The 15,955-nt window shown below is 37.8% G+C and overlaps 1 protein-coding gene across 2 annotated transcripts; it reads right to left on the minus strand.

The window, feature by feature from the left end:
• Positions 1–1,463: 1,463 nt before the first annotated feature.
• On the minus strand, positions 1,464–15,662 carry LOC145774177 (ATP-dependent RNA helicase DDX55-like). Of its 2 annotated transcripts, none has more exons than XM_082585350.1 (14): positions 15,490–15,662; positions 14,949–15,086; positions 14,375–14,534; positions 12,914–13,073; positions 8,809–8,920; positions 8,296–8,494; positions 7,726–7,819; positions 4,970–5,062; positions 4,084–4,207; positions 3,390–3,558; positions 3,102–3,228; positions 2,650–2,821; positions 2,162–2,233; positions 1,464–1,556 (listed from the first exon to the last, which is right to left on the minus strand). In XM_082585350.1, the coding sequence occupies exons 1-14, from the start codon at positions 15,580–15,582 to the stop codon at positions 1,482–1,484; spliced, it is 1,788 nt and encodes a 595-aa protein (XP_082441476.1). In that variant the 5' UTR covers positions 15,583–15,662; the 3' UTR covers positions 1,464–1,481. The 2 variants fall into 2 exon arrangements, with proteins under 2 accessions (XP_082441476.1, XP_082441475.1); XM_082585349.1 differs by having other exon boundaries at positions 4,081–4,207.
• Positions 15,663–15,955: the final 293 nt, after the last annotated feature.

A 15,955-nucleotide genomic window follows, 5' to 3' on the forward strand; every position in this document is an offset into this window, starting at 1 on the left:
GACACTTAATGGCAAGCCAAAATAAGGGGAGCAGCTGACTTGAAGACTATATGTCACTTCGCTGCTTCCTGTTGTATTGTGCACTGTTGGATAGCATATCCAACAGTGCACCACTTTGACAGGTGATTTTTAACGCCTGATTATGAAATTTGTGTAAAACTTTTTTATGTGGAAATACTAAAAAGGAGGAATTTTCATAGTAGAAAAAAAAAAATTGAATTTTTTTTTATGTCTAAACCTCAATTTTTCAAAAAGCGGGGCACTGTTGGACACTCTCTCCTACACAGGTTAGTCTACTGGTAACAGTTTTTCACCAACATAGGTTATCTAGCCTAGCGGTTTGGACACTCTTCTCTCGATGCCGTCATATAAAGTGCAAGAAGCACTTTGGCCATAAAATCGTCAGGTTTGTTGCTTTTTTTTGCCTAGCCTATAGGCTATGTTTTTTCCTTATTTATGTATTTGCTGATGTTATTGTTGAAAGGCGAATGAATTCCTCTCTTTTCTTTGGCCAACTTGTTTCTCATCCAACTGAAATCTCTACACTTATGAGCTATACTAGAAAAAGTAAGCTTCGTGGTCTGTGTTTGTTTCTGTGTGGTCTGTTAAGGTTTCGTGGACTTCGTTGACTGTGTTGTGCCTTATTACTACAAAGGAACCTCATGCGTTTTACATTACATCAGATATATTGTAGGCTATATTAATATTATTTGCCTGATCAGTTTCTGTTGACGGTCTCGCCTAAGCAAGCTCTTCTCCTATTCAGATGCATGATTTAGGCTAAACAGGTAATTGCATTTACGCCACAAAAGCATCACAATACAAAAAATTATTCCAATGATTATGTTTTTGAATCACAGAACCATAAACTGAATTAGCCTGGCGTTTGATAAAAGTCCTACAAAATGAAATAGCCTACTTTTACGGTAAGATTTGTAGGCTATCGTTTTCAATCATTTTATTAAAAGCCATAAACAGATGCATTCCAACAATCGTTGTACGGTAGGCCTAATGCCATGTAATGGTGATAGAATTAAAACAGTAAGGTCTGAAACTACAAAAGACAATGAGCAACTAAGCCTCTTGCGATGACATCACAAACACAGTGATGACGTTCAATACAAGGACAGGTCCAAAGCGAAGACAGTGTCAAGCGGAAATTACGGACCGTTTCCACCCTGAACGAATATGACGCCATCCATGACTGTGTTGAGCACTGTAACGTTACCACATTTCCTAGATTTTTCTTTCTGAAAATAAAAAGCAAGAAAATTCACCACTAAATTCTATCTTACCTATACGATTTTGCAGCAAAGAATTAGAAAATGTTTCGAGCTGTTCAGCAAGATGTTATTGCATTTAAGGAAAACAGCCATATGATGATATTGTACAGAAAAAAAAGTTTTATGTTCGCCAGAAATAATACTTGTGTTACTATGCAGAATCAAATAAGTTTTACATACTTCTTGCTTTAATCAATATCACCCTTCGGAAGCATCTTTAAATATCTTGTCTTCAACTTCATCTACTGCCAGGTCATAATCCTGCTTTGCTATCTGAAGCAAAACACACATCAAATCCAATAAACGTTTTAGCAGGCAGGAAAAAAACACTTTTCTACACGAAGACGAATGGTCTATGATTTGATAGTCGATATCATTACTTTACGTAGCGTTGGAGTTGCCATGACCAGTGACCAGTCCTTTACTCCAATGTTGTCGTATATGTTAAGGTGATGCGACAACAGGCTTAGCAAAATATTACGGCACCAAAAAAGATGAATGGTACATCTGCCGTATAACTGAATGGATGAAGGCTTGTGGTTGTGAATGAAGAAGCGGAAAGACCGAATTGGTTTAACCGTCGGGTGGTGCGTTTGAGTGAAGCACTTCTTGGACAGTTCTCCATTTTGACATCAATCACGGGCAACAAGCAACTTTAGACTACCAATCTCGGTGACGTCCGTTAATGGCTCAATGGTTCTAAACTTCTACAAGTATACGAAACGGGAGAATAAAGCTCCAGAAAAGAAGTCAGGAAGCTTTCCTCTTTGTCGAAAGATAAAAATTGCCTTCATCAATCGATACAACGTATGCTGCCACCAACGTGCAAAAGTCCCAAAACGTTTGATTTTATGCTAATATTCTACTATAGTTCCTACCTTTCCCTTCTTCAGTTTCTTGACCAGCAAAGCATCTTGTCTAAGTTCTTCCAACTCATCCTCGTTCATGGTCTGAGGAAGCATTTTGTTTAGAAAATCGATGGTCGCGCCAGTTTACTGACAAATTTTCAGTAGAGCGTGACATTACTTGGCTGCATGCGTCACACGTTGCCCTACTGCTTCGGTCACTCCGGCTTTCAAGCCGTTAGTCAGTGTCACTGCGCAGCCACCTGCCAACGAGTTGAAATACGAAACAGGCAACAAAATATCAGAATCAGCTTTTTGAATGAACATTTCCAATTACACGGATTACGCATGACCGCTGTCTATGTGTGTGACGCAACAAGTGGTAGATACATCATTTTTCCTCGATGGTAAAAAGCGAGTGAAAAGTTAAACTTACCATAATTTATATGGCCGATACATCGACATCGGCACGTAAGCATTCGATAGCAAATTTGTTTTAAAGTTATAACATCTCAACTTACGACTTTTTCTTTTTTCAAACGTTTTGTCTCTCTTTTCATTTTCTTCTTCTCTTTTCTTTTCCTCGTTTCTGACCAGGCCTTCAATCTCTTCGGAACATACTTTGGCTTGGCAGCTTGTTCTGCTGCGGGTCGCTTCAAATTCGCTCGTCTCTGTTTCTCGCGGACTTTATCTCTACATAAAATAATTAAACACAATTCACTTGCCAAGCTCGAAGTGATAACTCTTTTGATATTGTTTCAACGTCGTTATATTTCCAGATAAATGCAAAATTAGACCAGACGTATTTTTTTTATAGACATTACTAATCATTGACAAATATCAATAACTCCCAACAGTAAGTCAGTCATTTTTTCCGTCCGCTAACGTTGAATTAACGCAAAAAATGGACTGATTAGCTGTCTGGGATGTGACGGTTAGCACTGGACACATGCTCAGATAAACTTGCACTTACTTGTAAGGTATACTGCTCGTGTCTATCTCGCTTTCGACGAAGTCTGTGACTTCTTTGTTACGCAATTCTGGCATCTTGGGCATTTTCAAGAGGGCAAACCCTGTGGCTAGTTCACCGAAATTCAAATCTGAATGAAAAACGAGACGTTATTTAGTGTGGAAAAGGCAACACTTTACCTTAGCGTATTTTATTTAACATGTCAAGCTAGACATCTAAATTCTTTTTTTATCATTAACACAGAATATTTAATCGAAATTAACCTCATTTTAACTCAAGACTAAACCTTACCTTTTAGTCGAAATATCAAGCTGCATTCATGCTTAGCGTAAGATTGTACGAACGACACGAAAGCACGTGTTCCTCTCTCCAACACAGCCCGGTCATGTGTTGCTAGGTTACGCAGTTTCGCAAGCCAATCAGTGCTCTTTTCTTCTATAACGTCAGGAACAGTGTACTCCTTATTTTATAAAAAAAAAAAGCAAAATTCTAGTGATTTTATCAAAAATATTAAAGTCCTCATTTTAAATTGGGCTGTGAACAATGACAGTGCTCCAAAACCGGTGTGCCATAGCACACTGGCGTGACAGGAGACGACACAAAATGTGCCGCAGAAACTACAAAATATGCTTTATTGAAAAGAGATAAAATTTACCTTTTTTACAAAACACATTAACATACCGTTTCTTGGCTGTTAACTTTAAACGTGAGCAATTTTATTTCGGATTTCAACGGTATTCGTAAAATGTAATGTCGAATAAAACAGTGTGCATTAGCATAAAGACAAGATTAAGAAATTGTGATGTTGTTTCTAGTGGATAGGCGTGACTTTTCTAGTAATTTAGTTTTCAACAATACTTCATCGCTTTCTAAATTGCTCAAAATCCTTCCATTACAAATGAAACAAAATCTGGCTGTTTTATACAAATCAAACTCATGTGAACATAAAGTCCACACTTGTTATTCCCAAGACATCACTCACCACCATCGGAGCTTTTTGGTTGATTTCAATGAAGTCAACATAGGTAGCCTCGGACTCAAGGAGGAATACAAGAGCTGTTCCTTTCCTCCCAACGCGAGCAGTCCTTCCACAACGGTGTACGAAAGCGCTGCGTGTTAGGTATCACAATTAGGGGCTCAGATTGGAATAGACTGAACCACAACACATCAAATTCATTTCTAGCATTTCTTGCAATAAGGACTGAAAAATTGTTGGATATGCTAGAGATGAGAGAGACCATAGACCAAATGGCAAGGGCAAATGGAGTAAGATGGTATGGACATGTGATAAGGAGGAAGGAAGGAAGTTTTCTTAGAAAGGCACTAGATCTAAAGGTGGATGGGAAGAGGAAACGCGGTCGTCCAAGAAGAACGTGGAAACAACAAGTGAAGGATAAATTTAAAAAAATCGGACTGAAGGAGGAAGATGCAAGGGACAGGGTGAAATGGAGAAAAGGGATAAAAACAATTGCTGCGCGGAAACAATCGGCCACCCCCACTAGTGGGGAACAAACCGACGATGGATTATGATGATGATGATTTTCATCTGTTTTTATGCTTTTGGGCGTTGGACTAAAAATGCTGCCAGTTGTTTTCGATCTTTTGTTGAGATTTTTGGGATTTCTAAAAGAACGTTTTTATGAGATCGAAAGCTAATAGCATTGCAAATGCTGCATTCCAAAAAAAAAATAAAACAGAAAAAGTCCTAAACCTTCTGAAAATGGTTGAAAACTAAATGGTTAAACTTGACTTTGCAGAGTGAATTGGTTACGTAGAAAATGTTTTTCACTGCCTAAGAAACATATCCCTTGAAATACAAAATTTACCGTAGCTTTTATAATATAGCAAAAAATATAGAAGACTTCGCTTACCTTGCGTTGCTCGGAGGATCATATTGCAATACCCAATCTACATCCGGGATATCTATTCCTCTTGCCATCACATCTGTACAAGCCAGGACACCGCTGGTGAAAAAGTTAAACCAATCATAAAATGAGACAAAATCAAATCTCATAAACAGTGGCCCTGTGCGACAGTTCAAAAGGGTCCCGGTTCGACACTGCCCAATGTCCATGAGTTTTCAGTTAAACATAATAATGAGACGCTTGAAAAAGGTCACAAGATTAGCTTCCTTGTCTTCCCGCCCACTTTATCGAAATCTTCACCAACGAGCAATATAGGCCTGGTTCGCCAAAACTATCAAGAAATTAATGAAATATACTCAAATAATGCATCACCAGTGTCAACAGAAAGTTGTTTGTTGATGAGCTTTGATAAAAATCTCCTTCATTGTGCCATAAAAATGAAACAGCAAGAGTAGAGAACGCTACACGAGTAAAAAATGATTTATATATATTATGCATCTTTCCTCTTAACACAAGCAGCCTACCATCCAGGAAGAGGAGCAATCAAACAAATCCTAGCTTTGGAACAAATTATAGAAAAGTCTATAGAATTTAACAACCAAGTTCACTTCATACACTTTTTGTTGACTTCAAAAGGCCTTTGACAGTGTCAAACTATCTTACCTCTGGCAACTTTTAGATAAAACTTAAACTGAAATGTGTAACTGGGATGTGTAAATTGGACCTCCGCTGCTCCGCAACAATGAAAAACCTCACAACTTTCCAAAATCACATCATGAAAAGCATGACCAACAAAAAGCTACTTGGTTACATGAAAATAGAAGCCCTATTGACTATAAAGAAGCTACACCCATTTGCAGCAATAATAAAATCAAAAATTCTCAAATTTTTCGGCCGTAATAGAAGATCAAAATACGGAGTCAGCAAAATCTGCACAGAAGGTAAAGTTAACGGAAAGAGAAAAAGAGGTAGACCACTAAGTAGGGGTGTTCAATTTCGATTATTTGAATATTTGAAATTCAATTTATTTTCGATTTCCGAATTTCGATTTCAAATATCACAACTATTCACCACACTGCAAAATGTAATTTTATTGAAAGAAACGACATGAAAATTCGCTAGAAAACGCGAAAAAAAGCGATAAAAATTTGCGAAAAAAGAACACAAAATAACGTCTACAGCTCCAGGCCCATGTTGGTGTTTATGAACACAAGCTGATCGACATGGTCACCCGTCAGTCGGGATCTCAGCTTCGTGACGGTCAGGCCAGCTTTTGAAAACGATCGCTCCGCTGGAGCCGAGGTCGCTGGGTTCCCAAACACTTCAAGGCCATTTTCACAGCGAGTGATTCGCTGCAGCGACATTTCACTGCAGAGTGCAGAGGTTTCGACTCGAAAGCGACATCGAGTATGTTTGCAAGCGCATAAAGCTAAACGCACGCTCCGTCTACGTAGCAAATTATGTTGTTTTTGGGTGCATTCAACATCTGATGACATTGAATCGACACAAAATGATAAATTTTTGCTATGTCCCAGGCAGCAAAATCAGTCATTTTTATATTGATTCAACGTCTGCAGACATTAAATCAGTGTAAAAATGACAGATTTTGTTGTCTAGTGTTGGATTGTAGCATCGCAACTCGTTCTTGTGATTATCGCGAAGCTGTTGCGGTTTGCATTCAAAAAGTGTTTTCCTGCTGCCAATCGCTAGTTCATCTATTGTTTTATGTATCAATACAGCATAAAAAGTTGCTCCCACACAGAAATATGTGTGGGGGCCTGGCCCTCACGCAGGCCCGTAGCCAGCTGGGGGCCAGGGGGGCCTTGCCCCCCTGAAAAAAATTCGCCTCCCCCCCTTGGCAAAATCTCAGCATTCTCGAGCAACAGCTACAGTTATAATGATTTTGCCCATTTAAATTTTTTCGGTCCCCCGTAAAAAAAGTTGCCCCCTTGTTCTGCGGTCTGGCTACGCCCTGCCCCCACGGCTTAGGCGCCTATGGATTTGGTAAAAAATGGATAAAACTGCGACAAAGCTCAGCCTACACTTTCTGCCATTGCACAACCTAGCTATTTTCATTCTTGAAAGAAATTTGTGAAATTTGGCATTAAAAATGCCAACCAGGCATCCCTGGTGCAGAACTGGCCGTTGGACCCGCGAGAGCGTGTGATAGTCACGTGATCGACGATGCGCATGCGTCAAAGTCTTTTTTCGCTTGCAAAATGCGACAAGACAGATTTCGCGCCACTCGCGTTACTTTCAACGCGTTCAGCCGAAAGGGCGGCTATAATTTCGAATATGTCCCATACGAAAAACGAATTTCGAATATCACCTTAATCGAAATCGAATCGAAATTGAACACCCCTACCACTAAGGAATGACAACATACAGGCATGGACTGAACTGAATTTGATGGCACTGGGCGAGCTTGCTAAAAACCGTGACTCATAGAAGCAGATAATAATTAATCCATGTTGAATTGTTGATGGGCAAGCGGAGATAGCGATTGAATTTGTAGGGTAGTGGGACGGAATACTGCCAGTATGGTTTAATCACATTGTCACTGACTGTGAAGCAACGAGCACTATTGTTTATAACATTGAAAGCTGTTTCTAGAACTTAACACAAAACAACAAGTATGCCCTTATTTTAATGTTTTGCAACTTAGCTTCTCAGGCATTATGGATTGGGATGGGATGAAACTGATGTAATTAAAAGTAAGTCACGCTTGCAAACAGCCATTCGTTCTGTCTACAATAACTTACCTTGACATTTTACGAAAGTCATTGAATATGTCGAGTCTTTTCTTACGCATCCGGCCATGCAGCAGCATGACAGACAGTTCAGAGCCCAGCAGCTCTGTAATTATCATCCTTACGTCAGAAGACTGTTCGGTTCGTTTGCTGAGTTTTTTGTATGAAAAAATTTAGATATCCCCACCACACCAATATAAGATGACAAAATAATGTGAAGTAGTTATTGTTAAGAGAAAAGTTTGTTTTTAAAATGCTTTTTCAAACTCTAACAAATTAAAACAGAATCCCCCATATCTTTACTCAAATAGAGTTTAACTAACTTTTCATGTCTTAATTATCAAGACAAGACCAATCTCCAGCTCACAAAGTTCACTTACTGTATGTAACAGGTCTGTTGAGCTACATCCCAGACAATAACTCAGTCGTTTTTTACGATTGATTTACTGCCTGGGATTAAATCAAAATTTGCCAATGTTGAAGCAATGTGAAAGGACAGATTTTGCAAGCTGAGTTGGAGCTGTTACACTTAACTAAAGGAGCACTTTGATCCCAAAGCGGGTTTCCATCTCCTATTCTTACCTTTCACTGCTCTACCAAAATAGTCAACGCAGGCGCATGTCGAAAAAAAGATGAGGACTTTTTCGTTCTTTTTGGATGATAATACGTCCATGAGATGATTGAACTTGTTTTGAGGTCGACATATTAAGTATTGGTTGCTAAGCGACGCTGGTGTCTTCACTTTACTTGATGTATATTCCGCTGCAAAGGTGTCCGTTTTCTGCATGAAACAGAGTGAAAAAAGATTTATAAATAGACACAAAAAACAACGCATCAACTTAGTTTTTAATAAATGCTCCACAACGCTGTCTGCTTCGTGACAAAGTGGTGAGAGTCCTGGTATGACACCTTAGGACGTCGGTTCGACACCGCTCAAGAGCATGCAGCTATGTCTTTAACAGGATGCTGAATGACATATAAACAGGTGGACGCAAAGATTGGCTTCTTAGCTTTTCTGTCCACAATCTCAAACTACCAGGTGTTAGCCTGAATACAACAAAGAACACCATATGATCCAACACAAGATTCCCTCACCTCAGAGACCGTTATTTTGACAGGGTTGCGCATGCCTGCTTTGATTAATTGCTCCACCTCGTGGGTTTGTGTGGCACTGAATAGACCAGTTCGTCTTTGTTTGGGCAAGTAGCTGAGAATAAATCAAAATTAATGAGTAAAACAACGGAGTAGCAAACTGGTTTGAACCTTCAATGGTCAATCTAATAAAAATATACAGAGCCAAACTGTAGATACTAAACTCATGCTCAGCAAACATTTTAAAAACTAAACCGAAAATTTAACTCGCACTGAAGATGAAAACAGTTTAGTTTTGGAAATATTTACTGAAAAACAATACAGTTTTAAGAAGTAAAGACTTGTTTCTGTTAGAGTGAGTGTGATTTTTTTTTTTTTTGTAGTTTTTAACACCTTATGAGCAACCATCACTCATGTCCCAATCTCACACAACTCTAGTTAAATGTTCTTTTAAAAGTATACCAGTACAAGTATTAGGGTGGTCCAAAAAAAACTTTTTTTGTAAATGTTAATGTCTCACCCTAAAATATTGTTACCATTGATGAGAAAATGATATATGTGAATTTTCATAAAGATTGGTTGATATTTAGGGGTTGCTACCGGGGTTCAAAGTTTTGTCGTTTGCCCCCATTTTAACGTTTTAAGAGGATGTGATACAGATATGATATGATACGGTACAGTAAAAAATATGGTACAGTGCCATGGCATATTGCAAGAAAAATACAGTTTAATAATTACTCTATATAGTCTGTTTATAAACTCATGTACGTCTGTATTACGAATTATACTAACTGGTCTACATATATATACAAAATGTGCGACTTTGTATACTTGTGTTTAAAGTTCAGAGACTAAATTTGACAATCAATAACAGCTTTAGAAGACAGTAAATAAACTACATGTACAAATGTACATGATGTAAACTAATATACATAGTACATACATAGTTATTACCCTCTAAACCAGGGGTTCTCAACCGTGGCCTTCGGCCCCCCAAGGGGACCACAGAGCGTTCTCAGGGGAGCCACGATAAAAAGCTTCATTAATAAATTATAACATGTATTGATGAATTATAACAGAATTGTGACACAAAAAACACTCATGTAGGTGTTAGTATCGTAAAGCTAGCCAAAAGCATGTTTTTTCATCATATGTTCTATCTCACTGCATGTTGCATCATCTTTTGTGATTGTAACGTAACAATTAAGGATACGCTTGATTTACTAGCGTAGTCTATTACGAAAAAGAAAGCATTAAATCATTTAATCATTCGTTAACTGTTTTTATTGATTTCGTTTCATTGTTCTTTAAACAAATACATTTTTATTTTGCTCAAGGGGGCCATGGTCTTTTAGAGCCACAGTCTGGGGGGCCATGACTCAGAAAAGGTTGAGAACCACTGTCTAAACCCTTGACAGCCTGTTTCACCCTAAAAGGGTAATCATCAGAAAGTCCTCCTTTTAGGTTAAAACAGGCTGTCAAGGGTTTAGAGCAGTGGTTCCCAACCTTTTTGACCTTGCGGCACCCTATCGAAGAGATAAATAGTTTGCGGCATCCTGGCAAAACTGGGTCAATTTTATGAGATTTCTGTATTTCAAGTAACTGTATGAAATAGCACAGAATGAGTTGTACAGTATAGCGCGCATAAATAAATGTATTTATTCAAAATTTAGTGTGAAATTTGGGCTTGACTTCTTGCACAAGTCCCTTAATATCTCGAGGCACATTCGACAAAGCCACCCACATTTCTTCCTCGACTATAAGCAGTCGTTCTCGTTTTTTTAGTTTTAATGTTCGTTTGTACGGAAAATCCACTAATTTGGAGACCCAATTGTAATCGCAAAGCAATTCACAAAATATATTCATATAAGTATAAAGCAGTGCTCCGCAACCGGTGTGCCGCAGGATAACTATCATCAGAACATACTTTTTGAAAAGAAAGGAGTTTTTATGTTTTAAAAATTCTCGCTTTACCACTGCAAGACAACTCAAACTCTAGCTAGACTTCCCACAGTGCATTTATGATTTTTTTGCCTCACATTGAAGTTTTCGCAATGGGAAGGCTGCCCTAGTTTTAAAAAAGGCTGGTTAACGTGGTAGTGCGTTTTTAGAAGTCAGGCTAGGTCATTTTGAATTGTCAGTTAGCAGTGTTTAATGAAAAATTTCGTAATATTGAAAGCACAGCTATTAAGTGTAGTAGCCAACGTTTTGTCAATGGCGAGTCCATAACAAACGAGTAGCCTAATTATTTTGCAAAGAACTTCCAGCCAGGAACGAACGACTGGCCAGGAAATTTTTAGAGTGACCAACGAGTTTTTCATAACCCATGGTATCCATTGGAATAACTGCATCAACGTTTGCACAGATGGTGCTTCAGCAATGGTGGGCGAAGGAAGAAGTTTAGCTGCATGGGTAAAACGTCAAAATCCAGCCATTCAACTTATGTATTGCTGCTTACACAGGGAAGCCTTGATGATCAAACATTTTACAAGGGAGCTGACAGAAACAATGAATGACTGTATCCAAATTGTTAACTTTATTAAAGCAAGAAACAAGCGCAAATATCTCATTAAAAAGATGATAGTTATTTTTTACATTTTGAAAATGTGTCGGCCGAATTGTGCCGCAAAATTTTAAAGAGTTTTTAAGTGTGCCGTGAGTAAATAAAGGTTGCGGAGCACTGGTATAAAGAATAAATCAATTATAACTTAGCCTTTTCTCGATTAGCTATGTAGGCTATCGTGTTTGTATGCGCAGGTATGGTATCCCCCATGCAAAAGTTTCTATTTTATAGTGGTTCGCAAACAATCGTGCAATTTTATAATCGTGCTGGGTCACACAATCCGATAATCCATCACTGCAATTTGACTTTGTGCGCCGTGAAACGCAAAATAAAATCATGAAACCTGGCAATAATGATGCGTTTCAAACGTTTTTATGGAAAAAACAGCAACGATTCAAAATCTCTTTCACGCTGTTATTCCTGGGCGAGAAAACAAAGGCTTATTGTGGATTAGAGTTAAAATAAATAAATAAATTCCACACTTAACGGGTTAAAGTTAAAATATCTCGCGGCACCCTTGAGCATTGCAATTGGCACCCCGGTTGGGACATTGCCGAGCGTGGAGTGGCGTTGATCACGGAATACAACACATTACACACATGTGACGAAGAACAAAAACAGTATCTTTTGCGTGTCGTCGCCGATCACCGTCAGCGATATCCAGACTGCAGTAGAAAGACCCTCGCGCAATAATTCCTGTATGTAGTTTATTTGTTGTATTCTAAAGCTGTTAATGAATGTCCAATTTAGTCTCTGAATTTTAAACACAAGTATACAAAGTCGCAGCGGTGACGCGCTCGCTTTCCAATTATGCAATCCTGGTTTGACTCCCGGCTTATACTGGTTGTTGACAAACACCGCCCACGCCCACCTCTACCCAGGGTATAATATATTGGGTGGGCGTAGTTGCTGAAGTAAAGGCGGCCGAGAGAAAGGAACTGGCCACCCTACTCTCGTTAGTGCCGAAGGCTTAGTATAATGAGAACCTCATCCCTCGATGCTTGTATTCAAGTATGGGACTCACCTTTACCTTATACAAAGTCGCACATTTCGTACATGTACACCAGTTAGTATAATTCGTAATACAGACACATGAGTTTATAAACAGACCATAGAGTAATTATTAAACTGTATTTTTATTGCAATATACAATGGCACTGTACCGTATTTTTTACTGTACCGTATCATATCATATCCTCTCGAAACGTTAAAATGGGGGCAAACGACAAAACTTTGAACCCCGGTAGCAACCCCTAAATATCAACCAATCTTTATGAAAATTCACATATATCATTTTCTCATCAATGGTAACAATATTTTAGGGTGAGACATTAACATTTACAAAAAAAGTTTTTTTTGGACCACCCTAACAAGTATGTATCCCTGGTGTTTTATACATAATACATCAAATTGACTATGAGTTTAATTCAACTTTTCTGCAGAACTGAAACTTCTATAAGGTTCCATAACTCTGTATAAAAGAATTAAATGTTATGAAATTCAGCCATTACCACAGAAGCAGTTTTTTTAGATTTATATATATACCTTAAAATAGATTTTAAAGTCTTATGAAATCCTAGATCCAACAAACGATCAGCCTCATCTAGGATGAGGACTTCTAGTGCTCGCATCCCTGATTGCAAAAGATCACATTTTGTCAACGCAAAGTTGATGCGTCCAGGAGTTCCAACTACGATGTTAGCGCCTGAAAGAAGTTTGAAGAATCAGAATATACTGTGGTACATTGGTGACTGATAATGATGCCACAAAGTAACAGTCGCTACGGTAGTTTAAACATAAAGTCATATTTATGAGCTGTTTTTTTACATTTAGATTAGAACAACAGCTATTTTGAGAGTTTAATATCAGATTTGACACCACAACAGCACTAGCCTTGTTTTATTGTATTTTTGTGTTTTGTCTTTCTTGGTCTGGTATATTACGTTAATTATAGAAAAAGAAATAACAAAGCATTTCTCTATACAACATACGCAACATATATATACAGGCCTCGAAATTCCGGCGGTCATGACCTCCGGAATGACTTCGAATGTCTGCCGAAGCCGACTCATTGGTCGGTCATAAATGACCGCCGCAAAATTCTTGACAAAAATAGAGCTAATGCAGCAAAAATATATTTTAAATTTGAATTGTTACAATTGTTTGTTTAACGCGAACAAATACGGAGCTGAAACAATAATAGTACAGGCAATTGCTTTAAAGATCACATCAGAGTGGCGTAGTTAACGAGCTGATGGTAAAAGTAGCCATTTTTACATCATTTCAACGCCTTGCAATTTTGCCTTGAAATAAAGTTGTCTGAACTTTTCGGCAGGATACAGTATGTGTTCTAATTTTAACAATGAGGATTATTGCGTTACATTGATCGTTTTTTAAAAAGAAACGTCACAGAGAAGCAAGTCTCAGCTGGGTTCCGCACGTGCTTTGGCGAATGTGGCGACCTTATTCACGCTGATACTGATAGAAATAGAATTTCTGCACATAAGGGAGGGTGTTAGACTAACACTATTGTGTTAGTTAGTTAACACTAACACTATTGAGGGCTAACACTATTGAGTCACTAATGCGCATTTGTTTGGACAGTCCTGACATGGAGATTTACGACCCCGCGTCGGCAGATATCGCTTGGCACAACGATTCTATAACACGAAAACCACCGAATAAATGATCGGAGTTGCTTTTGTAATAAGGAAATTTGGATTGTTTTTTTCAATTGTGTTTATTGCGTCATTACACGACTGTCATTAACGCACTGATTTATTTGCAAGCAAAAAATATGTCCGGTTGAGATATCAAATGTCCGCTGAAAGGGCCAGTCCGGTAGGACATGCTTGACCGCCGGAAAAAAGTACAAATTTCGAGGCCTAATATACCTTGCAAAATAAATTCATCAGGTTTTACAAATGCATCACAATGGCCAATTGCAAAACCCATGTTTCAATACACGAATACTGTAAACTTCCAATGCTAGTCTTCAAAATGTACCTTTTGAAACAAAACTTTCTATATCTTCTTCAATATTTCCACGCCCACCAATCAACAAAAAGGATTTGAAAGGACAGTTATTATCATCCAAAAACGAGTTCAATACATCAAATATCTGGCAAGCTAACTCTCTTGTTGGACTTATGATGAGGGCGCCAATCTAATAACAAATTTTCGATTACTTGGTGAATTTGATAACTCAGCAATTTTTGTCAAAAGAGTGATTACAGACAGATGAAAAAGGCCAATTCATCACTAATTCAGCAGAAAGCAATGAAAGTATGCAACTCTGTCTTGACAAAACACTAAACTAAAGGCATGTCGAAGAAGGTGAATTTGATTGGGTTTCATACCTTTCCTTCAACTGATCTTAAACTTCTGAAAGGCATTAGGTTTTTTATGAAAATTAGTGAATGCACACAGAAAACGTAAAGTAGGCTACCGTATTTCAAAATTCAATGACAACTCCTTTTTCATGTTTACATAAACAATGATGTTTTGCAATCTGCTATAACAGAATATATCATAATATTAAAGTAAAGTTGACTACAAGTGATTAGTTTTTTACTAGCACCTGGCGTTTTTTTAATTTTTCTTGTCTCTTCATCAACATTTCTAATACGGGAATAATAAAAGCAAGTGTTTTTCCACTACCAGTAATGGCTTCAACACATACATCTTTATTTTTCATGAACACAGGTATTGTGGCGACCTGAAATTAGAAGTGGTATCAAAAGGTTACAGAGATAAGCAATCTTAAAATAAAGCCAATGTGCTCAGTTGTAAGAGATCAAAACTTTAAATTTGAAAAACCCAGCAAACTTAATATCAAAGATGGTGGTTAAGAAACATTTTATAAAAAGCAGGAATAATCTATGATGGCCATCATGTAAATCAGTGATGTGAAAGCAGTAATTTATGTAATAGCTTCCATTGCTATATAGATCACATTTTACCCATTTCAATTCCATACAACTTCCTTTGCACTGATAGATAGTATTAATGAATCATTTATATAGATTATAGATATAAATATAACATGACAGATAAAGTGAATTGACTTATATCGGGAGCTATTTTAAGTTAACATAAAATTTTAGTAAGTTAAAAGTTACCTGAACTGGTGTCATGGTATGAAATTCAAAACTATGAACAACATTTAATACATGCTGATTCAATGTGCATGTGTTCTCCCATGTCATATCCATGGTAATGGTTTTAAATCTAGTCCAGATTTACGCCAGGCAGTGAACAGCTTAAGTCAAGTTGACAAGATAGTTACCGTAAGAAATTAATCTTTGTGTATTGATGACAAGGTGTAATGAATTAACAAATACATAAATAGGTTTAGCTCAGCCACAATATACATTAAATGTAAAATAGGTCTAGGCTAGGAGTCACCAAACCATGGTCCATGTGCTGGCTGTGCAAAGAATTTATATAGAAGATATTGATTGATTCTGGAAATCTTTATCCTCAGACTGAAAATATGTGCACAAAAAGCTGCCACAGGCCTTTGCTGTCTGCTTTGCTTATAAATGCAAATGAAGTTCACCAGTATAGCAACCCTGGCCCTCAAAA

Source organism: Aplidium turbinatum, chromosome 7, assembly GCF_918807975.1.
Source record: "Aplidium turbinatum chromosome 7, kaAplTurb1.1, whole genome shotgun sequence".
In the NCBI taxonomy this organism is placed as follows: Eukaryota; Metazoa; Chordata; class Ascidiacea; order Aplousobranchia; family Polyclinidae; genus Aplidium; species Aplidium turbinatum.